The sequence below is a fragment of the Crocuta crocuta genome, unplaced genomic scaffold, assembly GCF_008692635.1.
Source record: "Crocuta crocuta isolate KB4526 unplaced genomic scaffold, BGI_CrCroc_1.0 scaffold216, whole genome shotgun sequence".
Classification (NCBI taxonomy): domain Eukaryota; kingdom Metazoa; phylum Chordata; class Mammalia; order Carnivora; family Hyaenidae; genus Crocuta; species Crocuta crocuta.
In genome coordinates this window covers 3,207,894-3,232,216 of record NW_027531504.1, presented here as the reverse complement: position 1 = coordinate 3,232,216, position 24,323 = coordinate 3,207,894, and the positions used below count along the sequence as shown (strand labels likewise).

The following is a 24,323-nucleotide window of genomic DNA, read 5'->3' as shown; positions in this document are numbered from 1 at the left end:
TCTTAGCTTTCAATAGGCTGCACATTTTTCCAGCACATGTGTTGCAGTTGGGTTAGGTGTTGCATAGCTGTGAGGAAGTCACTAGGATTAATCAGGAAATAGTGACTAGGTTAATAATACTGTATTCAGCATTAAACCTCAGAATTTTTTCCTGCAGTTTGCTGAAGTTTGGGAGTGGGGCGGTGATAGGGTGAAGGATCTAGCTGGCACTAACTACAATTGTCACACAGAGTAATTACCAATCTAATGAGAATTTTGTTTTTCTCTGAACAGTGGTGGAATGTTGACACTGGGGAATCCTCACAGACCTTCTACACAAATGGAACCAATCTTAAGAAAATACACGTGTCTCCTGACTTCAAAACATATGTGACTGTTGATAATCTTGGTATTTTATATATTTTACAGATGTTAGAGTAAAGTAGTTAAGGATTAATGTAGTTGAACTCTTTTTAATTTTGTTTTATTTTTAAAATTTTTTAATGTTTTATTTATTCTGAGAGAGAAAGAGAGAGAGAGAGAGAGAGACAGTGTGAGCAGGGGAGGGTCAGAGAGAGAGAGGGAGATACAGAACCTGAAACAGGCTCCAGGCTCTGAGCTAGCTGTCAGCACAGAGCTCAACGCGGGCTTGAATGCATGAACTGTGAGATAATGACCTAAGCCGAAGTCAGACGCTTAACTGACTGAGCCATCCAGGCGTCCCATCTTTTTAATTTTGAATTGGAAAAAATTCTATTGAAACTTCTGTATTTCAACTTTTTATAAAGCTGTGAATTGTTTTGTAGTATTGCATTCATTACGAAGGTGTTTGTGGTTGGATGAATAATATTAATGTAGCTTTTTCCCAAATGAACACACCTTTAATCTTGTTTTTCATAATCATCATCATTATTGTTAACAGTTTGTCCTTAAGATGCAAATGAAAATGTAAATATGTACCTTGTTATACTGTTGGTAAAATTCTCTCTTGATGCATTCAAATTGGTTGACATAATTAATGAGAATAATTTGAAGGAAGTATGTATTTTAATGCTATTATTATGCAGGCTGTGCCTCAGGGTAGCAGTCCTGCTTTCTGAACCACATTACCCCAAGGGGTTTAGTTCTGTAAATTATAATCTTGGAGTTTATTTGCACCCCTTAAATTTGCTTTAAAAATATTAGGTCTACATGCAGAGTTTGCAACATTTCCTTCACTAGATAAGTGAGTGTTGGATTTCATAAGTTCTTGTGAAGCAAAAATCATTGTCTACCTTTTTCTCATTAGCTAATGGCAGCCTTGTGCTGTCTGTCTGTCTCTAGTTGTCTGTCTTTGAGTTGGGTGCTGTCCTGCTTGCTCTGGTTTTTTATGTACCAGACTTGTTACTTGACTGAACTTGACCTTTCTTTTTTTTTTTAATTTTGAGAGTGAGTGAGAGAGCAAGCAGGGTGTGTGTGTGTGCGCGTGCGTGCGTGCAGGGGAGGGGCAGAGAGAAAGAGGGAGAGAGAGAATCCCAAGCAGGCTCCACATTCAGCACAGAGCCTGATGCAGGGGGTTCAGTCCCATGCATCGTCAGATCATGACCAGAGCTGAAATCAAGAGTCGTCGCTTAACAACTGAGCCACCCACATGCCCGTGAACTTGATGTTTCTTAATCCTCACTTTTTTTTTTAAAGCAATTGTTCTACAGTTGAATTTTTGTAAATTAGAATAATTGGGGAGGGGCCAATTTTCATTTTAAGTTTTAACAGAATTTTTCTAAGAAATATAAAATAGTAGGAAATCATTTTCTTCTATGTCTGTTTACTCAGATAAATGGCATTGTCAGTGCTGTTCTCAGTGAATTTCAAGAGAATTCTGTGCTTTTCTATGCAGTAATGGAAGAGTCCTCGTGAATCTGGAAACTGGCCTATCTTTTTTCTCTCCTCATTCCTACCTTCTCTCCCTCCAAGGTTAATCAGGAAAGGTAGCTCTTGACAGGGATAATGTACATCAGCATCAGTAACTAGCTTTTTTGGCTTCCTGATTAGGAATTTTAATTGCAGTTTAAAGATGCATTTTTGCCTAACAATGTATTATTAAGGGAAATGGCAATAAATTAATAATAGATGTAGTTCACATAAGAAAATAACCAAAATTCAACAATTTTGCTGCTGCAGCAGAAAGTAAATCAAATGAATATTAGTGTTAACAGGTAAGCAGTGAGCCAGTTTCTGTTGCTTGTGTATATTAGATGTGGTTTAGATAGGGGGGCCTAGACCACTCCAGATGTATTTTAGGTTAGATACTACTATTTAGCATTTGAGGGAGTCATGAGTAGACATTGTTAAGGAGGTTGGGCTTTTGGTTATTTATGATGGGTTGAGGTACTAGTTTACTGTGATTTCAGCAAATGTGATGTGAAAATCTTAATTTTATGAAAACAATTATGTAAGTGATATATTGTACTTAGAGCATCCAAATCATAGTTTGATTTGCATACAGTGTTTAGGAACTCATTTATAGCTCAGACTATAAAGTATTAACTTTTGGAACTAAAAGCCACTTGACAAAGTATAGAACAGACATTTGGCTTTTAAAAAGCTTTGATTGGTCGTTGTCTTTAAAATAAAAAGAAAAATGGGAAGAAAAGGTAATGACAAAAAGGCAAGATCAAAAAGACAAGAAGACAAGGTAACTTGAGGGAAGAAGAGAAACCTAAAATGAGGGAGCTACATGTTTCATGGCAGCTCAACTGGTCAGTCAAAGGGAGGATTTTGTTTTGTACTTGCAGATGAGTATTTTCAAGCATTTTCCCTTGCTTTATTTTTTGTAATGGAAAGTACATTGCATTTTGTATATATAAAGTTTGTTTTTTTACATTGTGTCTTGTATGTTTCGAAAACTGTTAGTTTTGTATTTATGATACAAGTCACGATTTTTTTTTGCCTTGGTATACATTTTAATACATGAATTTAAAAATTTTATAAAAAATAAAATTCCTAAAATATTTTTGAAAAACATTTTCAGATTATTTCAGGCTCCTTGCATGTCCTTTGTTAGTTAGAAAACAAATGTGAAAGATTCTTCAAGCTAAAGCTACCATCCTGTCTATTGCTTTATCAACTATGTCTAATTCAATTTTATCAAAGTTTTATCTTCTCAGTTTATCTCTGATGTTTACTACCTGGTGCGGTTGGCATGGTGCATGGTGAAGATCCTGTAAAGAGAATAATTAATTTTTTAATTCAGTAAATATTTGTTGAGATCTACCACGTGTCTGGCATTTTTGTAGGAATTACGTATATAAAAGTGAGCAGAAAAAAATGAGTCTTTGCTCTACTGCAGTTCAGGGCCAGGGGGAGGCAGACAAAAGTAAAATCTATAGTGATTGAGTTGGTATGTATAAATAGGGAGTTGGTAGCATTGTACTTGTATACAGACCTGAAAGATGGAGGAGTGAGTCATACAGGAATCTAGAGAGATTCCCAAGCAGAGTGCACTAGGCATAAAGACAGGATATTGGATGGGTTGGTCTGTTACAGAGCTGGCAAGGAGGCTGGTGTGGCTGGTGAAGACTGTGTGAGGGGAGTGTAACAAGAGATGCATCACCATGCAGGGCCTCCTAGGCCATTGTAAGTGTTTATATTCTGAGATAGGAGCTACTGGAAGAGTTTGGGCAGTGGAGTGATCTGACTTAAGCTTTATTTTAGTTTTTAGAGAGAGAGAGCGTGTGTGTGAGCAGGAGAGAGGGGCAGAAAGAGAATTTTTTTAGAAGTTTATTTATCTAGTTAGGCAGACAGAGAGGGAGAGCATAAATCCCAAGCAAGTCCCACTCTATCAGCCTGGGGCTCAAACTTACAAACTGTGAGATCATGACCTGAGCTGAAATCAAGAGTCTGATGCTTAACTGACTGAGCCATCCAGGTGCCCTGAGAGAGAGATAGAGAGAGAGAGAATATCTTAAGCAAGCTCCATGCTCAGCATGGAGCCTGATGAAGGGCTTGATCTCATGACTCTGGGATCATGACCTGAGCCAACATCAAGAGTTGGATGTTTAACTGACTAAGCCACTCTGGTATTCTAAGATGTGATTGGTTCCTCTGGCAGTAGAAACCAATTGAGAATCAGTTGTAAAGGGTGACAGATAAGGGTGAAAGTAGGGATACCAGTGAGAAACTTATGCAATAATTTGGGCAAAATGAAGGCAGCCAGACTAGGTGGCAGCAGTAGGGGTTGTGACAGTTAAATTTTGGATGTATTTTAAAGATAATAGGATTTGCCAGTGGATTGGATAAAAGTTGTGAGAAAGACAAGAATGATATAAAGGTTTTAGCCTCTTTGGCTTGAGCTATTGGAAGATTAGAATTGCCTTTAATGGAGATGAAGATAATTATGAAAGGAGCAGGGTTTTGGACATAGCAAGTTGGGGATGGCCATTAAGCATCCAAGTGGGTATGTTGTGTATTGGTGGGCAGATAAAAGGGTCTGGAGTTCATGGGAAAAATCTGTGATGCAGATACAAATCAGAGTCATCAGTGACTTTAAATACATTAAACATATTTAAAACCACAGGATCAGATGAGATCAGCAGTGAAACAGATGTTGATAGACAAGACAAGTCCTAAGCTGGAGTCCAGGGCAGTCTGAGGTTGGTGAGATGAAGGACCAGCACAGGAGACTGAGAAGGACCAGAAGGACCAAGAATTGCAGCTTGCTGTGGTAAGTATAGTGAATGCAGTGGGTATGGGTCTCTTAATGTGATCTTGGGCAAAATTTCTTTAGTGGTTTGTCTGTTCAGCTACTTGCCTATCCTGTACGGCTTGAATTATCTACTGTGTGCCAAGAACTATTTTAAGCAGCAGCCAAGGCAATAAAGAAATACATTTTAGTTATTGGGGGAGATTGAAGGCAATGGATAATATGAAAAGAAGAAAATACCAGCAGTTGTCTTATATGTAAAATGGGTATCTGTTCTTCCTTCTCATGGTTGTTGAAAAGATTTAATAAGGTAAAGCTCATGAAGTATTTACCTCTGTGGTTGGACCAAGAAAGCACTCAATGAACATTTCTTGGTGTTATTCGGGTCTTATCATCTTTGGCCTGGCACCAGTTTCCTGACTGCTATCTCTTGTGCCCCTCTGCTTTATTTTTCCAAAGTGCTCATTTTAATCTTGTCACTTCTCTTTATTTTCTCCAGAGGTACAATATAGAAAAAATTTATTTATCTCAGAAAACATAAAAGAAGTTGGGTTACTTTGTCAGGACTTTTATTTCTAAACTGCCAAATTGATTCTTTATATATGCCTATATCTAGGCATAACTTTTAGCAATCTTATTTGGAAAGAAATGATATTTATTTTTTATTATTTATTTTTCTTAAATAGTTTATTGTCAAGTTGGTTTCCATATAACACCCAGTGCTCATCCCCACAAGTGCCCATCCTCCATGCCCAGCACCCCCCTTTCCCTTCCCCCCTACCCCATCTGTTCTCAGTTCTCAGCATTCAAGAATCTCTCATGGTTTGCCTCCCTCCCTCTCCCCAACTATTTCCTCCCTTCTTCTCCCCCCTCGTCCTCCGTTAAGTTCCTCCTAATCCACCTATACGTGCAAACATATGGTGTCTGTCCTTCTCTGCCTGACTTATTTCGCTCAGCATAACACCCTCAAGGTCCATCCATGTTGCTACACATGGCCAGATTTCATTCTTTCTCATTGCCCTGTAGTATTCCATTGTATAGATAAACCACATTTCTTGATCCATTCGTCAGTTGATGGACGCTTTGGTTGTCACTTCTCTTTAAAACCCTGGACCTGTTCTCTTGCTTCTTTGTTTACGCTGTTCTCTCTTGTATACTGCCCTTCTCCAGCCTAATTTTTTTCCTAATTCCTTCTTATGTATTCTTTGAGATGACCCTTCTGCTGTAGGTCTGCCCTGCCCTCTCATAGTGCCCTCTTTTCTCTGCCATGTCTTTCATCATCCTGTATTGTTTACTTATTGGAGTCCCCTATTAGATCATAAACTCCATGAAGCTAGGTCTATGTCTTTTACACCACATTTAACATAAGCCTGGCTCCAGTTGGAGCCTCAGTAAATAGTTGTTGAATGATTGAAATTCTTGTATATACACTTGCATGCCCATAGCATATTCTCTGTTCTCCCTCTGCGCTGGGATATCAAGAAGCTAATTAAGAAGTAGTATGTCACCAGCATTTTCTTTATCTTCCTGTTTTAGTTTGGCATTTTATCGTGAAGCATCATTAGAGGAAAGTAAAACTTCACTTGAATAAAAAAGATTTGTTTCTAGATTATATGAAATGAATAAACATTTCCCTGAAGTGTTTAACTTGGTAAGTATGGCAATCTCTTATTCAACATTATGTTATTATAATTTACTTACTGGCCTTTAGAGAAGGAGAAAATGATTTTCAAATAATTCTTGGTCTCTGAAGATTGTCACTTGAATAGATTTGCTTGCTCATAACCCCTCCCCTTAAGACTATGGAGATACTATACAGTTATTTAAATGCCTGAATTAGAATATCAGCTGCTATTGGGCTATAACCGTAGACTTACAACCACAGAATTATTGTGAAGTTACAAGGAAGGGGCAAAAAAATGTACATCACACTTGGGACCCGTCAGAGACCCGGACTTTGAGGTCATTTGGCATCGATAGCATATTACTTCTAAGTCAGATGATGTAAGAAGACCAGAACTTGGGAAGTTTTCATTTCAATTACGATTCAGGAAAATTAGCTGCTGGTTTTCACGGTAAATTCATTTATGAGGTCAGGCCTTCAGAACTGGGAATACTGCTTATCACAGAGATGTAAACAGAAAATGTGCCTCTGTAATTTCCCATCACCCAAGGCAAGAATAACTAGAGAGAGAATGCTATACCCAGGTTTGGGTCTGGTGGTTGTGAGCAGCTGATCAAACTGGAAAGCACCCATCAGCTGAGTGAAGCCTCCTGCTTAGTACAGGGTGGCTGTTGTGAGGAGTTGGAGCAAAGATTCTCACCATCCATTCAAATCTCCATTGCCTCCCCTCTCAGGGGACTGCCCAGCTGTTATTTTATCTTCACAGTACTTGAGAGGATTTGCAGACTCTGCAGTCCTAGCTTAGAGAGGAAGAGCTGCACCCTAGGCAGTTAATCAGTGACAAATCCAGGGCCACAGTCCAAATCTGATTTTCTTTTCTTTATAGAGAGACCCAGACCCACTGGGCTACAAGTGGAGTGTCAGTTTCAGTTGGAAGTGGAATCCTCCTGGGTTTATGGCAGATGAACACTAGTCCTAGGGGTCAAAATTTAGGGTTCAGCAGCTGGGGAAGATTTGAGAGATCTGTGTTTCTCATCTCTGATTCATCTTCATTTAGTGATTCTAAACCTTTCACCTTGTGTTTATTTGCCCCACTCTGTCAAATAACTTTCTGAGAACCAATAAATCCTTTTTAGGAGGAGGCAAGGAGGAGCTTTTATTTTATTTATTTATTTTTACCAGCATTTTATGTGCCAGGTCTTATGCCAGACACTTTCCACATATTACTTAATTGAATCCTCACAGCAAGGCTGTACGGTGTTATTTCTGTTGTCTAGATGTGGAAACAGCCACAGCAAAGTGGTGGAGCTGGGGTTTTGGTCCATGTAGTTGGCCTCCTCACCAAAGCCCCTGGGCAGGAGTATCCAGGAGCATCATTTCAATTATGCACTTAATTCATTATTCATTTCATCCATTCATACTGTGCATTGTGACTGATCCTAAGTCCTAAACTGTCAGAGGTGGTCCCTGTACTTGAGGACCTTCTATTTGTGGTATTCTGGCAAGCCCATCTCTGTGCCTATAGATTGTTCTTTGAAAAAAGAAGCCCGGGCCGTTCTGACAGCCAAATGGATGGCAGAGGTTGGGAGATCCTTTGGATTTGCTGGCACTTGGCCACTACTCAACCTGGTCTCAATTCTCAGATGACTCAGGCATTGAGCAGGGAAGATGGCAGCCTTACCATGGTCTGCTCCCTGGAGATGCCTATTTCTACATTGGAACTCTTAGGATGTTCATTTCAAATTAGTGGCAGCTCTGGGGTTAGTGGATCTGTGTGCCTATCACCTTGATTTAATTTCCTTTTCTCCTTTTTCTTTCATTTGAAAAGGTATAGCCTCTCAGAGTCTGTTTCTTTATTGTAAAATAGGGACCACAACACTTAATTGCAGAGTTTTTTGTGAAGCTCAAAAAATACGTCAAGTATCTGACATAGGTCTCAGTAGCATTATTATTTTTTGTCTCAGCTACAAACCTCCATTCCTTTGCTGGTCACATTTCTATGGTTTACAGAGTGGGATGACTTTTGCTTTCTCTGGGCATCCTTTTCTACCTCATGGTAGATCTGTGTTCTTGGCTATTAGTTCCCAGGAGACAGACTTTGCTCAGCAGGAAAGCTGTCATCTGCTTTCTTCTGGGTTGTCTCAAACTTTATTTTCTTTGAGATATGTATGTACCTGTGAGTGGTAGAAGATTGGGAATGAGAATGGGAAGAACTTGCTTGGGTTTGTTGCTTGGACTGGTGCTTGGGCATGTGGTGGAACTCTGCCTTTGGCTGTTAAGTGTATCCAAGTCCAAATTCTGGCTGCAATAATGTCCTAGCTGTGTGACCTTCAGCAGATGTTTGAATTGTCACAAGGACCTGCTTCCTAGGGAGCCTCTGGTGTGAAGACTTACATGGGCTGCCCAACATCTCAGGGAATCAAGAGGGCCTCATCCATCCAGGAGTGAAGCTTCTTTGTTGCACCTAGAACTACTTGGGAAACTTAAAAACCTCCCCAAACCCAAACTTCATCCCAGACCAATTAATTCAAAATCTCTGGAGTTGAGACCCAGGTGTCTGTATTATCTTAAAATTCCCTAGTGCAGTATTTCAGTTTGCAGTGGAGGTTGAGAATCTTGATGGCCAGGTCATTGCTAGTTCTCTTCTTGTCCAACTGCCAGCTACAGTTGTGATGACTGCTGATAGTGTGCTCCTTCACACCTGCTCTGCCCTGACCTTCTCAGGAGTGTTGCTGGGCAGCATAGAAGTTTGGTGTGCATATTATATTAACACAGATGTGAGGATCTTCCCTGCTTGGATTTGATGGCTAATTTATCTCTTACAGGGTTATTACCTTCAATTCCTTCTCTAGTCATGGCTTTCTTTGTCCAGACATCTCACCTCTGTGCTTGCTTTCACTTTTTACCTATTGATGTGATGAGTCCCATCATGGCAGACACTGTGGATGACCAGTCTCATATCTAGTCTCTCCTTTTTCTTCACTAACAACTCCTGGATTGTTGGGAGCTGCGAAGTGCTTAGCTAAAATCAACAGCTACATTTTCTAGCTGCCTGTGTAGGTGTGGCCAAAGAGATATAATTAGAAGCTGTGGGGTGAAGCTTCTAAGAAAGCTCCTAAAAGATTGCTTTACTCAGAAGACAGAAGAATTTTGGTCCTTACCATTCTTCTTCTTATCTGGAATGTGGATGTGCTAGATGATGCTCCAGCAGCCATTTTGTGATCATGAGGTGACCTTACAGATGGATGCCATATGCTAAGGGTTGATAGAGTAGGAATATAGAAGAAGCTCGTGGAGCTACCATTCCAGCCCTGTACTATAGCTGAAGTTCATGCTACAGAGAAAAAATTCAACCTTTCCCTGTTTTAAGAGACTGTTATTTCTGGTCTTTGCTACTAGTCCCTGAATTCATTTCCTGCTCCTGAATAAACCAACCTGGTGTATAAGAGCAGTTCAATAAATGTCAGTGACTCTGCATCTCTGCCTCCTCCACCCCCTCACTAGCCACAAACACACTGTTCCACCTCTGATAAGTGACTGGACATCTATCTGTGAGGCTGTTGAAGCCTGGTGGAATCTCAGGAAGTCACAAAGAAGTGATGCATGGATCACGCCCAGCCCACAGATGAGTTTTATTTGGCCCATACTTATTTTTTAAAATGCTGAATTTGTTGCCACCATTTGAAAACCTGGTGATTTTGCATAAGTTCTGATTTCTTGGAAAATCTGTTGACCCAGGGTCTTCATTTCTGCCTGGCAATGATCCACTGAAAGTAAGTAGCAGCTGCCCGCTGAGATGAGGCAGGTGTTCTGTGGATCATCACAGCCCCCCCCTTCACTCATGTCACCTGTGTGGCCCTGAAGGCAGCTGAGATTGCAACTTCCACTTCCCTACCCAGCCACACACCCAAGAAATGGTCTGTTAAAATAGTATTCCTGAATTTCCTGTGCCTCTCTTCTTTCCCAATCTGCCTTGACTAACACTTAGCACATTGGGGTTTTGTTTCTGTTTTTGTTTTTCTCAGAAAACTGAGCATGCACTTTTGAGAATTGGAGAGAAATCAACCTCTCAAATGTCAGAAAACAGCTGATGTTGCTTCTTGGAGGCGTCTTGACTTCTCTTCTCACATGTCTTCTGAGGAGAAGCAGTAAGAGGGAGAGCTGCAGGCTCCTCAGGGAGCAGCTGTTGGGATGCTTGATTGAGGCACTGAGACATCCAGAGGACATTTAAATTGAGTATTGAATATGGAATGCTTTGAACCGCTTTTATTACCATGTCATGAGTAAGAACGACTCCAGCTCAGCTTTTTCATTACGTTCTGAGACGTAACTTAGAGGTTCCTAAATGGCAGAACTTAGAAGATGTGCATTAGTTCCATTGTGCTTGTGAAGTCTGTTCTGCGATACGCGTGCTCCTTGACTGTCTGAACTCCTGAGAACACCTCAGCTGCTATGGCTGCCACCCTCAGCCGGGGTGACCCTATTGCAGCTGTTAAATGGAGAGTGTCTTTCAGTCTGATGTACTGTGAGGCTTTACGTCCTTGGTCATTAACTTGGAAAGTTAAATGTCCATGTAGCTTTTACAAACATAGGTCTCTGGGGTTTTGGGGAGTAAAACAAAAGCTATTTTGATGGTAAATAATTTGTAGCTATGATTCTTTATGAATTATACACAGAATATAGTATGTTGGGTCAGGAATGATCATCTTTGCATTAGCAATTCTAAGTAAAATAGTGCCATGCTTAACACAGAGCAAGTTCTCAGTAAGTAGGTTGGCCTGGGATGAAGAGAGGAAACAGTTAAGTGAAACTGGCATTCCCAGGTCCACACCAAATTCTGAAGAGTTAATTTCACCACAAAAATAAGTCCTGTCTCTTGGATACTAATGGAATTACACCGTATGCAGGATGGTGATTGGGCAACAGGCCTAAGGAAATTCTCTGCCTGTTTTGGAGCTGGTTTCTGGGGGAAGGAGGACTCTGTGGCTGGGGCACTGGAATGCCTGGGTTCATTTGTATATTTGCATGGACAGCAGTAAATGGGTGTGAGGTGTGCTGGGTATTGGAGAGACAGAAATGGAGTAGGGGGGGCAGGCTGATGGAGCATTGGTGCAGGTAGACTCTGTTGGCCTATGTTGGCTGGTTCTCCAATTATATTTTAAGAAAATGTGTTTTAACTGTGTGATATCTTAATTTTCATAGGAATCATTCTCAGTGAATACCTTATATAAAGAGAACTGAAAAACTTAACATCTTAAAAAAGGATTTATTCCATATAGACTTCTGATCATGGTTATTATATTCCAGTTCTGTGGGAGAAGAATGAACTCTGGAGGCTAGCCCACTTACCAGATTTTCATTTCTTTTCAGAAGTAGCTTAGGAGCAGTTACTTTGGGGTCCAATTGTGAATTTTTATTTTTGAGATTTTGGCCATTTGTTTGTTATCTAAGCCTATTGTCTGCCCCGTTGTATCCAAACATTATATGCACTAGTAATATTCCTTACTAGTCCAACAGAAAATCTGGTATGTCTTGAGAAGAATCGCTACTATGACTTATTAATGAATTAACGAGGCATAATTTTCATAGGGTTCATTCACCTAAATTTATCATAGAAATAATTTAAGGAGAAAAAGGAGTAATTGAAGTCCTTTTTTGGAAGGGATCCCTGGGATCCCCATCCCCCATGGATACTGCAATTAGTGATGTGTCAGACTTCCCCTTAAGAAATTAGCTGCAGATCCTTTTCTCATTATGTGAGCACTCTTCTGTTTGCCCCTCAGACCTCTCCCCCCTCTTCTCTGCTCTGTGTAGACCATATCAATGGGCTCCTTGTCCTCTGGCTTTCAGTGGGTTCAGGTAATGCAGGGTGGAGAGTGAGATCAGGGTGTTTTAATCTCTGGCCCCCTCTCTGAGGGCACCACAGCTGGCCATGTCCCTCAGCCTGTCTGGCAGCCCCCTCCATGCAGTTTTCTCCCTTCCCATTCTCCCTTAGGCAGTTACCAGCCCAGGGACACTGTTCATCTGTCTGTTTCCCTACATGCTGCCAACACCTATGTAAGTATTCTATTTATTAGACTCTTAAAATATCCCCATTGGAGTGTGCCATCTGCTTCATGCTGGGACTCTTAACAGATACAAATATGCATTTGATCCAGAGAGAAGAGGACTGCTCACCTCTTGGTACTTAGCAAAGATTAAAAAAAAAGGGGTGGGGGGGCGGGCAAATTAACCCAGTTGAAGCATTACCATGTAAAGTTTTTTTAAATGTTTTCTTGAGAGAGAGAGAGACAATGTGTGAGTGGGGGAGGGGCAGAGAGAGAGAGGAGACAGAATCTGAAGAAGGCCACAAACTGAGCTAGCAGTACAGAGCCTGATGCAGGGTTCAAACCCACAAACCACAATATCATGATCTGAGCCAAAGTCAGAAGCTTAACTAACTGAGCCACCCAGGTGCCCCAAAGCATTACCATCTAAACTCCCAGCCCAAACCTTTCTTTAGGAAACCTGTCACTTGACTTGCAGCTGGCACATGTTTTAGGAAAGTGGAAGGATGGATGAAGTAGTGATGGAATGTTTTGTCCCCTCAAAATTCATATGTTGAAGCCCTAATCCTCCAGTCTGAAGGTATTTGGAGATGGACCTTTGTGGGATAATTAAGTTAGATGGAGTCATGATGGTGGGGCCCTCAGGGATGGGATTGGTGCCCTTATAAAGCTAGACACCAGAGAGCTTGCTGCTCCCCAACCCTCTGCACATATACAAAGAAGAGATCATGTGACCACATAGTAAGATGGCAGATGCCTATAAACCAAGAGAAGAGCCCTCGGAGTGAAACCTGGGCCAGGCCAGCACCTTGATCGTGGCCTTTCCAGCCTCCAGAACTGTGAGAAATACATTTGTTGTTTAGCCACACAGTCTGTGGTATTTTGTTATGGTAAATCGGGTTGACAGAGACAAATGTGTAGATGTTTTTCCAAACATGCTATCTGCATTGTCCCAGACAAGTGATCTACTTGGGTGGCCCTGGCTCTTTTAGAAATTTGTTTTGGCAATTCCTCCTTGTAGCCTACTTTAATATTTAAAGGCAATTGGGGGTTGTTTTGGCTGAAATTTAAGCTTTAAAGGTCAATGTATCTTTGAGACTGATTGAACTTAGAAATGAGCAAGTTTTCTCAGTTTTGCCAATTACAAAATACCGTTAGTATGGATGTTGAGGAGGCTGGGCCTTTGGTTTTGTTCCTAAATGGAAGTGGGAAGGTGCTCACAGACGATGCCAAGCACCGGTGGCTGTACAATTTGTTTTATTTTGTGTGCTCTTTTTTATAGGATATAAATAATGACAAAAATTACAAAATTTATAACTGGAAGCCCAAGCATTATTTACATGTATGTTTCTATTTCAGCAAAGCTACGATTTACTTTGCTCCTATACAATTACCTTTTGGTACCATATTTCAGTGTTATTTTATTCTCTGTTTACTACATACATATCAACAGTGAATAGGCAAAATATATACAAGGAACTGTTCAGGTCAAGTAATTTAATATTGTATTAAAATTCTTCAACACTGAACTAAATCCATATACATTTGTCAGTTTGAAACAAAATTTAGTTATCCTTCTTTAAAACTCACCAACTGATAAATAACTGATAAGCCTCAGGTTTAAAATAATATTAGTTAATAAAAAAACATTAAGACAATCCCACAATTTATCAATATCGCTATAATGAACTTCAAAATGATTCACAATATGATCAGTTAGAACAATATACGTTAAAATGTTATTTTTTTCTATAATGATATTGGTACTGTTTATATAATTTGATTCTACATAAATATACATTATGGTATCATACAAATACTCCACAGACATTAAAAAAATTAAAATACCTTAAAGAAATGTAAGTAAATTTTATTTAATCAAATAGTAAGCAAACATTTATTTCAAGAAAAGAGTTTTATTACTTTGGAATCTCTCCTTTTTTTTTTTTTTGTACTTTTTCTAGAAAAAAAATTTTTGCAATAGAATTTTATTAACACGGTTCTCAAACAAAGGTTTCCATGACAGAAATCTTGACAGCAGGAGCCCTAGATTTTTTTTTTAACGTTTTCTTTAAAACACTGTGAAGGTTAAAAAAAAACAAAACAATCTTTGCAGCTTATGGCTGCATCAGCACTTTCGGTTGGATGCCAGTCTGCTTGCCCTAGTCTCCTGCTCTGGGGAGCGTCATCAGTACTTTGCCACGCCCAAGCCAGTCCTCTCAGCGGTAGCAGTAAAAATTTAGTTATTTGAAATGAAACCAGAAACATCCCTCACAACTAACCTACTTTTCTTATCAGTGCATTAATGAAACATTCTTTTAATAAAAATATTTAATACAAGACACATTTCTCTGTGCATAATAAATTCCTGTTTTGAATCATTCTTAAATTTTGAATCAATCCATAGATGTAAATTTTTCTTTATCCAACATGGTTTATTACATATAAAATCCACAAATATAGAAATTGGGAAACAGGATTTCCTGGCAATCATGGGGGTGGTTTTTGTCCTTATGCATGAAATGATGCTCAGTGATATGATTTTACAGGTGTTTTATGGGGGTAGTTCTGTTCTGATTCTACCTTTAAAGCTGCTGACTGAAAAATCCAAGATTTTTATACTTTTAGGCAGTATTAGGGATCCCCTGTACTTTTTTTTTAAAGTTATTATCCCCAGATTCAGCAAAGCAGTGTTGGGACAGAGTCATTAGAAATACCTTGGGTGGCGGCAGGGAGGGGAGTCGGGAGAGTCAGCAAAAAAATCTCAACTCGTGCCTCTCAAGGGTTACAGCTGGAAAGTCTTGGTTGCACACTTTCTGTCACTGGTGCAGAAAGAACATCCCCAGGAATGGCCAGCGGCCTTTCGCCCGTGACAAGGCCACACAAACAGAGCAGTCTTCCTCCTGGGCTGGGTGGAAACGGAGGCGCGAAGGGAAGCCTGCTCCGGGACTGCTCCGCGTGCAAGGCACCGCGAGGACAGGAGGATGGTGAGTATCAGAAAATTGTGGTTTCATACTTGGTATTAATTCCTCTCTTGGCTTCTTGTCCCGGCTCCACAATCCACGGCAGATTGGCCAGAGTCTTTTGCTCAGATGGGTCGATCTGCTTTAAAACAGAAAGGCTGATGCCTGTTATACGGTACCTGTAACTGGGGTGCAAACATGCTTCCCAAAACGTTTTAGAAACCAACACTGTGCTCTGACAGGACTTCAGGGATACTGATGCGTGAGAATCTTGTGTTTGTCCTTTTAATACACATTTATTGCAGAAGGACTATATGCAAGGCACTCAAGGGAGTGGGTGGTGAATGAGACTCAGCCCTTGCTCTTGAAGGCACACAGATGGGGAGCAAACACAGAATTCTGCAGCTTAGTACTGGGAAGGGAGAAAGGAGGAAGGGCAGGTGCTCTGTGGCCAGGGAGCCAGAGGACTTCCTAGAGAAGGTAACCAGGTTATGTTACTCCCCAGCTCTCAAGCCTACAGTGGTTTCTATCACAAACCCAAAGTCCTTAAGGTGAAGTCCAGCCAGTCTAGCTTTGCTTCTTCCTGCAGGCCAACACCACACCAAGGGCCTCTACTCACATCATCTGTTCTGCAGGAATGCCTTACACCCTAATGTCATTCAGGTTGTAACTCAAACATCACCACCTCACCTGTTCACCCTACACAAAATNTGTTTTATTTATTTCTAGGAGGGAGAGAGAGAGAGAGAGCATGAGCAGGGGAGGGTCAGAGAGAGAGGGAGACACAGACTTTGAAGCAGGCTCCAGGCTCTGAGCTGGCAGCACACAGCCCGACGCGGGGCTCGAACCCACGAACCGCGAGATCATGACCTAAGCGAAAGTCAGACGCTTAACCGACTAAGCCACCCAGGCGCCCCTCAGCTCTCTTCTTTATAATCCTCATTCCACTTACATTATCTCATGTTTATTGGCTCATCTTACACTGCAGCGTAGGATTTTGTTCTGTCACTGTTTTCCCCAAACTTAGAAAAGCTCCTGGCAACCCAGTAAATAATAGTAGGCACACAATAAATACTTAATAGAAAGATACTATAAAAGAATGAGGTAATATCTGAACAGCTGGAGGATGAGCAAGAATTTGCCTGGCAAGGGGGCAGGGAGAGGGGAACAGCATGTACAAAGCCCTGAGGTAGGGAGAAAGGGCTGGTTGAGAACTTGAAGTTTGCAGAGTGGGAGACAGGAGGGTAAATAGGTAAGCAGGGCCAGGTCAGGCTGAGCCTTGAACCAAACTGAGCTGAGCTGTAAAACAATTAAAACCATTTTAGCTCCTGTGCATACAAAGTCAAAACAGGCCATTCCTGGGTAAGGGTTGAGCTGTCAGCTCTCAGGAGGGGCCTTGGGAGGAGTTCTTCCCCACATTGCTGCCTCATCTTTGGTGTTTCCACATCTGCCCTGGCCCTGGCCACGTGCTCTGCTCAAGAATGCTGGGGCAAGGTAGCCTGGAAAGGCCTCTCTCATTTATCTCCTGTGAACTTTGGTGTCTGCTAGAAGGCTGTGGGACCCATGCCCTTTGGCTACCTTCCAGCATGATTTGATTGTATCTCCACAAAGCTGTGGGGAAGACTCCACATATTCTGAGGAATCATGGAATATTTTTCAGTAATAAACAGCTAAACCAGAAGGGGATGGGATGTTGAGGCAGTTAAAGAACATCGGTATTATTCACTGTATATTTTCATATTTCTCAGTGAAGGGTTTTATATGCATATTCTTTGAGCCTCCATGGCATCCAGCCCAGTTGTTCTCTCTTGGAAGAAGTCTATGGGGACCAGACTAAAGTCAGATGGAGGCACCTGCCATGAACAGATTTATCCAGCCCGTGTGAGAATGATTACAATAGTCTAAGAGAAAATCCAAAAAAATTCTGAAAACTCCTGGAAATTTAACTTACAGTTTTGTGGGGGAAGATAATGAACAAATCTCTATCAATAAATGCTACACAGAATTAAAAGGTATATGCTTGTGTGTGAAAAGGCATCTACCTCAGATTGGGTGGCCCAGGAAAAGCTTCAGTAGTGGAGACCTGAATGACAAGTGGTAGTCAGCTGTGCAGAAATGTGGGGGATACTATGCCAGGTGGAAGGGACAGGTAGCACGAAGGCCTTGTATAGGAGTGAGCTTTGGTGTGTTTGAGGAATAGGGAGGCCTGAGCATCATAGAGAAGTGTGGTGGAAAATTAGTTTTTGGAACTTGGGGCAGTGGCGCCATGATCTGATGTGTTTTTTAGGATCACTCTGGTTGTGTGGAGAAGAGAGGACATGTACTGCAATAGTTCTGGAGAGTAGTGATGATAGCCTGGATGAGAAGAGTGAGGAAAGAGAGAGGAGTTGACAGATATTTGTTTTAAGGGTTGAGTGGATAGAATCTGCTCATGGTTGTACATGGTAGTGAGAGGAAGACAGGAATTAAGGATGGCGTCTAGATTTATGGCTTAATACGGTGAATGCTTATGCCATTTACTGAGCAGGGAAAGATTGAGAGTGTAAACCGCTTTGAGGGGAAAATCAAGAATTTTATTCTGGGGACTTCCAGGGAAGATAGTAGCAGAGAAGAATCCTAGGCTCAACTTATCCCATGGAAACACCTAGATAACACCCACAGCAGTGTAAATAACCCAGAAAATGACCTAGAGCCTGGCAGAACAGACTTTCCACGGCTAAATTTAGGAAAGAGGCCACACTGAAGAAGGGAGGAAGGACAGAGATGCAATTGGAAGCCAAATGGGCTTTGGGACCTGAAGGAGGGATGCTGTAGGCACAGGGTACTTGCACCGTGGAAGATGAAGCCCCATAACGTCTGGCTTTGAAAACCATAGGGGCTTAACATTATGAGTTCTTAAAATCAGTTGGGCTTACCATACCTCGAACTTTGAAAACCAGTGAACCAGAGGGTGACAGGAAACTAAGTCTCTGCCCTTAAAGAGACAGCATAACAAATAGTCCCACCAAGTTTCAGCATAGAAGCAGCAGTTAGAAAAATGCCTGGAGTATACAGGAGGGAGGGAGGTTCATTTACTAATCTCTGAGCATGTGCCAGAGATCTTTGGGAGACTTTTCTAAGAACAAACGAAATGCCAGGCATCATTTCCTTCCCCCAACCCCAGCCTAGACACCAGTATACCTGTATGAACCAGTGCAGCAGGAACACTCTCTACCTAGCTTGCTAATAGCATCCCCTGCCCTGCCCCCATGGTTTCCTTAGGACCCACCTCCCAACCCAGCCTGTTGAGTCCATCCAAAGCAATGTCACAAGTGTGTCAGTATGCAAGCAGCCCTGACGGGGGTCAGCACCACCCCAAAGCAACTCCTGTCCTGGGGAGAGGGGAAGTAAACCACACACAGCAGTCTGACCACGGCCCCAGGAAGGGACTGGGAACATTTAGTCTGACTGCAGGCCCCCGCACTGCTCCCCCCCCCAAACAAAAGCTTCTCAGGGGACAACACAGGGAGCACCTTAAGTGTGGTGCTCCTGTAGCTCTGGTCTAACCCAACTTAAGCCCAAGGCAGCCCCAGACTGACCCCCTAACACAGGGACCAAACCCTGCCCACATCAGGCAAAGAACCATAGCAGACAATTGGACTGAAGGCAAAAACAGGTCAGCCACAACAGTAAGGCACACACAACACAGAGAGGAGACACTTCAGAAGTGCCAGATTCTGGTGAACAGAGGACACTGCACTGTAGGGCACTATAGGACCTCTTGATAAGATCACTACTTTCAAGAGCATAAGACATAACTAACTTTCCTAATACACAGAAACAAGACACAGAAAGACAAAATGAAGAGACAGAGAAATATGTCCCAAATAAAAGAACAGGACAGAGTCACAGCAAGACAGCTAAAATCTTAGAGATAAGTAATATGTGTGGGTAATAAAGTTCATAAAGATAATGGAGTTAAGAGTAGAGGACCTCTGTGAGACCCTCAACAAAGATAGAAAACACAAAAAAGAACCAATCAGAGATGAAAAACCCAATAACAAATTAAAAACACATCAGAGGGAAAAATAGTAGACTAAAGGAAGCAGAAGAATGGATCTGGAAGCAGAAAGAAAATGACCTGGAAGACAGAGTGAGGGAAAGCAATCAAGCTGAAGAGGAGAAAGGAAAGAGCTTAATAAAAAATGAGAATAGATTAAGGGAACTCAGTGACACCATATAGCATAATAACATGCATTATAGGGATCCCAGAAAGAGAAAAAGGGGCAGAAAACTTATTGGAAGAAATAATAGCTTAAAAGTTAGCCAGTATCAAGAATGAAACAAATCTAGATCCTGGAGACACAGAGTATCCCCAACTAAATCAACCCAAGGAACAACACAGCAAAACATACAGTAATTAAAATAGCCAAAAGTAATGATAAAGAGAGAATTTTTAAAGTAGCATGAGAAAGAAAACAGCTAAATACAAAAGGAAGCCCCATTAGGCAATCTGCTGGTATTTCAGCAGAAATTTTGCAGGCCAGAAGGGAGTGGCATGACATATTCAAAGTGCTGAAAGAAAAAAACCCCCTGCAGCCAAGAGTACACTAATCAGCAAGGCTATCATTCAGAATTAGAGAGAGTTCCCACAGCAAAAGTTAAAGGAATTCATGATCACTAAACCAGCCCTATAAGAATTGTTAAAGGGACTCTGAGTGGAAAAAATTTTCGCTCCTAAAAAAGGAGTAAAAATTTACTACCTTTATTTTATTTTTTAAAGTTTATTTTGAGAGAGAACACACATGAGCAGGGGAGGGACAGAGAGAAAAGGAGAGAGAGAATCCCAAGCAGACTCTGCACTGTCTGCGTGGAGCCCAAAAATGTGGGGTTCCATCTCATGAACCATGAGATCATGACCTGAGCCAAAATCAAGAGTTGGAACCTTAACTGACTGAACCACCCAGTCACCCCAGATTTTATTGCTTTTAGAATGGGTTCAAACTTAAGTGCCCATCTACTTAATATAGACTCCTATATGCATAGGATGTTATACACAAACCTTATGGTAACCACAAATCAAAAGCTGGTAACAGGCAAAAAATAAAGAGAAAAGAATCTAAGTATATCATTAAAGAAAGCTAGCAAACCATGAGAGGAGAGAGAAAGAGACAGAGAAGAACTACAAAAACAACAGGTAACAAAATGGCAATAAGTGCATACCTATCAATAATTACTTGAATGTAAATGGACTAAATGCTCCAATCAAAAGACAGAGGGTGATGAAATGGATAAAAAAGCAAGATACATCTATATGCTGCCTACAAGAGACTTATTTCAGACCTAAAGATACATGAGATTGAAAGTAAAGGGATGGAAAAGCATTTAGCATGCAAATGGAAGTGAAAAGAAAGCTGGGGTGGCAATACTTACATCAGACAAACCAGACTTCAAAACAGACTGTAACAAGAGACAAAGAAGGACACTATATAATCATAAAGGGAACAATCAAACAAGAAGATATAACATGGAAGCACCCAAATACATAAGAAGCTCATAACAAACAAAGGACATAATTGATAGTAATATGACAGTAGTACGGGACTTTAATGCTTCACTTACATCAATGGACAGTTCACCCAAACAAAACAGATAAGGAAACAGTGGCTTTACTAGATGGACTTAACAGATATATACAGAACACTCCATCCTAAAACAGCAGAATACACATTTGTTTCAAGTGCACATGAACATTTTCCAGAATAGATCATATTAGGCCACAAGATAAGTCTCAACAAATTGAAAAATGCTGAAGTCATGACTTGCATCTTTTCCGGCCACAACACTATGAAACTAGAAATCAACCACAAGAAAAAATCTGGAAAGAACGTAAATACTGGAGGTTAAGTAACACCTATAAAACAATGAATGGGTCAACCAAGAAATAAAAGAGGAAATTAGAAAATACAAATGAAAACACAGTGGTTCTAAATCTTTGGGATGCACCAAAAGCTGTTCTAAAAGGGAAGTTTATAGCAATACAGACCTAACTCAAGAAGCAAGAAAAATCTCAAACAATGTAACCTTATAGCTAAAGGAGCTAGTAAAAGAAGAACAAACAAAACCTAAAACCTGTAGCAGGAAGGAAATAATAGAGCAGAAATAAATGAAATAGAAAATTAAAAACAAAACACCAACAGAACAGATCAATGAAACCAGGAGCTGGTTCTTTGAAAAGATCAAGAAAATTGATAAGCCTCTAGCCAGACACATCAAAAATAAAAAATAAAGAGGACTCAAATAAAATAAAGAGGAGAAATAGCAATGGACACCACAGAGAAAAACAAGAATTATAAGATAATATTATGAAAAATTATATGCCAACAAATTGGACAACCTAGAAGAAATTGATAAATTCTTAGAAACATATAATCTCCCAAAACTGAATCAGGAAAAACTAGAAAATTTGAACAGACCAATTGCCAACAATGAAATTGAATCAGTAATCAAAAAACTCCCAACAAATAAAAGTCCAGTACTAGGTGGCTTCAGAGGTGAATTCTATAAACATTTAAAGGAGAGTTAATTACCAATTCTTAAACTTTTCTGAAGAATAGAAGAGGAAGGAAAGTTTCCAAATTGATGCTGATACCAAAACCAAAAGACACTATAAAAAAAGAGACCTATAGGCTAATATCTAATGAACACTGATGCAAAAATTGAGAACAAAATATTGGCAAACTGAATTTAGTAATACATTAAAAAAAATCACTCACCACGATCAAGTGGTACTCCCCACCTCCCCCCATGCAAGGGTGTTTTGATATTTGCATATCAACATGCTATGTCACATCAGTAAGAGGATAAAAACCATATGATCATCTCAACAAATACAGAAAAAGCATCTGGCAAAGTGCAATATCAATATTCATGATAAAAACTCAACAATGTAGGTTTTAGAGGGAACATACGTCAACAAAATAAAGGATGAAAAACCCACAGCTAACATCATACTCAATGTTGAATAACAGAGCTATTCCCCTAAGTTGAGGAATAAGATAAGTGTGTCCACTCTGACCACTTTTATTCCAATACTGGCAGTCCTAGCCAGAACAATCAGCCAAGAAAAAGAAATGAAAGGCATTCAAATTCGTATGGAAGAATAAAATTCATTATTTTCAGATGACATTATACTATGTATAGAAAACCATAAAGACTACCAAAAAACTACTAGAACTGATAAAATCCATATACAAAAACCACTGCATTTCTATACACTAATAATGAAGCAGCAGAAAGAGTAATTAAGAAGATACCCCCACTTATAATTGCACCCAAAATAATAAAATACCTAGGACTAAACTTAGCTAAGTAGGTGAAAGATCTATACCCTGAACAAACACTGATGAAAGAAATTGAAGATGATATAAACAAATGGCAAGGTACTCCATGCTCACAGACTGGGAGAACAAATATTGTTAAAACGTTTACCTAAAATAATTTACAGATTAAATGCAATCTCTATCAAAATGCCAACAACTTTTTTCACAGAACTAGAAGGCATAATCCTAAAATTTGTATGGAACCACAAAAAGACCCTGAATAGCCAAAGCGATCTTGAAAAATAAGAACAAAACTGGAGGTATCACAATCCCAAATTTCAAGATACATTTCAAAGCTGTAGTAATCAAAACAGTATAGTACTGGCACAAAAACAGATACGTAGATCAGTGGAACACAAGAGGGAGACCATAAATAGATCCATGATATGATCTATGAGTCTTCAATAAAGGAGACAAGAATATGTAATGGGAAAAAGAATCTCTTCAACAAATGGTGCTGGAAAGTGGACAGCTACATGCAAAAGAATGAAAGTGGCTCACTTTCTTACATATACACAAAAATAAACTCAAAATGGATTAAGGACCTAAATATGAGACCTGAAACCATAAAAATCCTAGAAGAGAGCACAGGCAGTAATTTCTCTGACATCAGCCATAGCAACATTTTTCTAGATGTCTCCTGAGGCAAGAAAACAAGAGCATAAATAAACTGTTGGGAGTATATAAAAATAAAAAGCTTCTGCACAGCAAAGAAAACAGTTGACAAAATAAGACAACCAACTGTATGGGAAAAGATATTTACAAATGACAGCTGATAAGGGGTTAGTATCCAAAATCTATAAAGAACTTAGACAACTCAACACAAGAAACGCCAAAACCCAATTAAAAATAGATACGCATGGGAGCAAATGGCTGGGGTGGGGTGGCAGTGAGCAATCAAGGAGAGAAGTGCTGGAAGGATCATCCCCATGGATGTTGAAGCTGCCAAGAATGGTGACAGGAGTAGAGGCCCAAAGGAAGACTGTAAACCAGAAGCCACATGGTCACCAAGGGAGGCACTTCCTGACAAACATTAAAGATTCTACACTTCTGTGACCCCATGGGCAGGGATGGTAGGAAGGAAAGAGTCAGAGATAGAGGGATATATGAGTATGAGAGCAGGGCATCTGGGGGTGCCTGCCTGCCCCAAGCCACAGAGTTGCTAGGATGCCATAAGGCAGCTGGAGCAGAAGCCAGATGGGAGGCTGATTGGGAATGCACCAGCTTCTGGGTATTGCTACTACCAGAAGAGGCCGCTTTGAAGTCATGAAAGTCTGTTAGGACAGGATGTCTACAGAGCTCGTGGGAGGGAAGGGGGAGGAAATTCCTAGAGGAAGGCAGATGACAAGGAGGAAGGTGAAGAGTCACCACTCTGCAGGAAGCCTCAGCTGCTGGGAGAAAGCCTGCCAAAAGCTGGCATCTAGGCCTCCAGCAAAGGGGGCTAGGGCTGCTTTGCTGTGAGCATGCACAGCCTGTGCACCTAGCTTCCTTTAGCTGGGTACCTGGGACACCTTGCTGTGAACCTCTGCCAGCTACTCCAAGGGCCAGTAGCCTGCAAGAGGCTCTGGTCCCTGGTGTGATAGCAGCGAAGCCTCAGAGAACATCATTCCCAAGCTTTCCTGGACCTTGAGGAAAGATTCATCAAGGAAAAGCAGCAGCATCCAGTCC

At 40.7% G+C, this 24,323-nt stretch overlaps 2 protein-coding genes across 11 annotated transcripts in view; one reads left to right on the top strand and one right to left on the bottom strand.

The window, feature by feature from the left end:
* Positions 1-6,262, top strand: part of APAF1 (apoptotic peptidase activating factor 1) — a 93,911-nt gene extending 87,649 nt beyond the window's left edge. For 2 of the 3 annotated variants that reach the window (XM_077772247.1, XM_077772248.1), the window contains exons 28-30: positions 274-388; positions 4,535-4,681; positions 6,197-6,262. In XM_077772247.1, the coding sequence (XP_077628373.1) occupies positions 274-388; positions 4,535-4,587 (168 nt within the window). In that variant the 3' untranslated portion in view covers positions 4,588-4,681; positions 6,197-6,262. Of the gene's footprint in view, positions 1-273; positions 3,232-4,534; positions 4,682-6,196 lie in introns of those variants that run through there. The other variant, XM_077772249.1, reaches the window with a different exon arrangement.
* A 7,309-nt stretch (positions 6,263-13,571) lies between these two features.
* The window catches only part of ANKS1B (ankyrin repeat and sterile alpha motif domain containing 1B), a 1,065,677-nt gene continuing 1,054,925 nt past the window's right edge, over positions 13,572-24,323 (bottom strand). For 4 of the 8 annotated variants that reach the window (XM_077772139.1, XM_077772141.1, XM_077772143.1 and 1 more), the window contains one exon: positions 13,572-15,436. In XM_077772139.1, coding sequence (XP_077628265.1) covers positions 15,326-15,436 — 111 coding nt within the window. In that variant the 3' untranslated portion in view covers positions 13,572-15,325. Of the gene's footprint in view, positions 15,453-24,323 lie in introns of all 8 variants that reach the window. The other 4 variants (XM_077772140.1, XM_077772142.1, XM_077772145.1 and 1 more) reach the window with 2 other exon arrangements.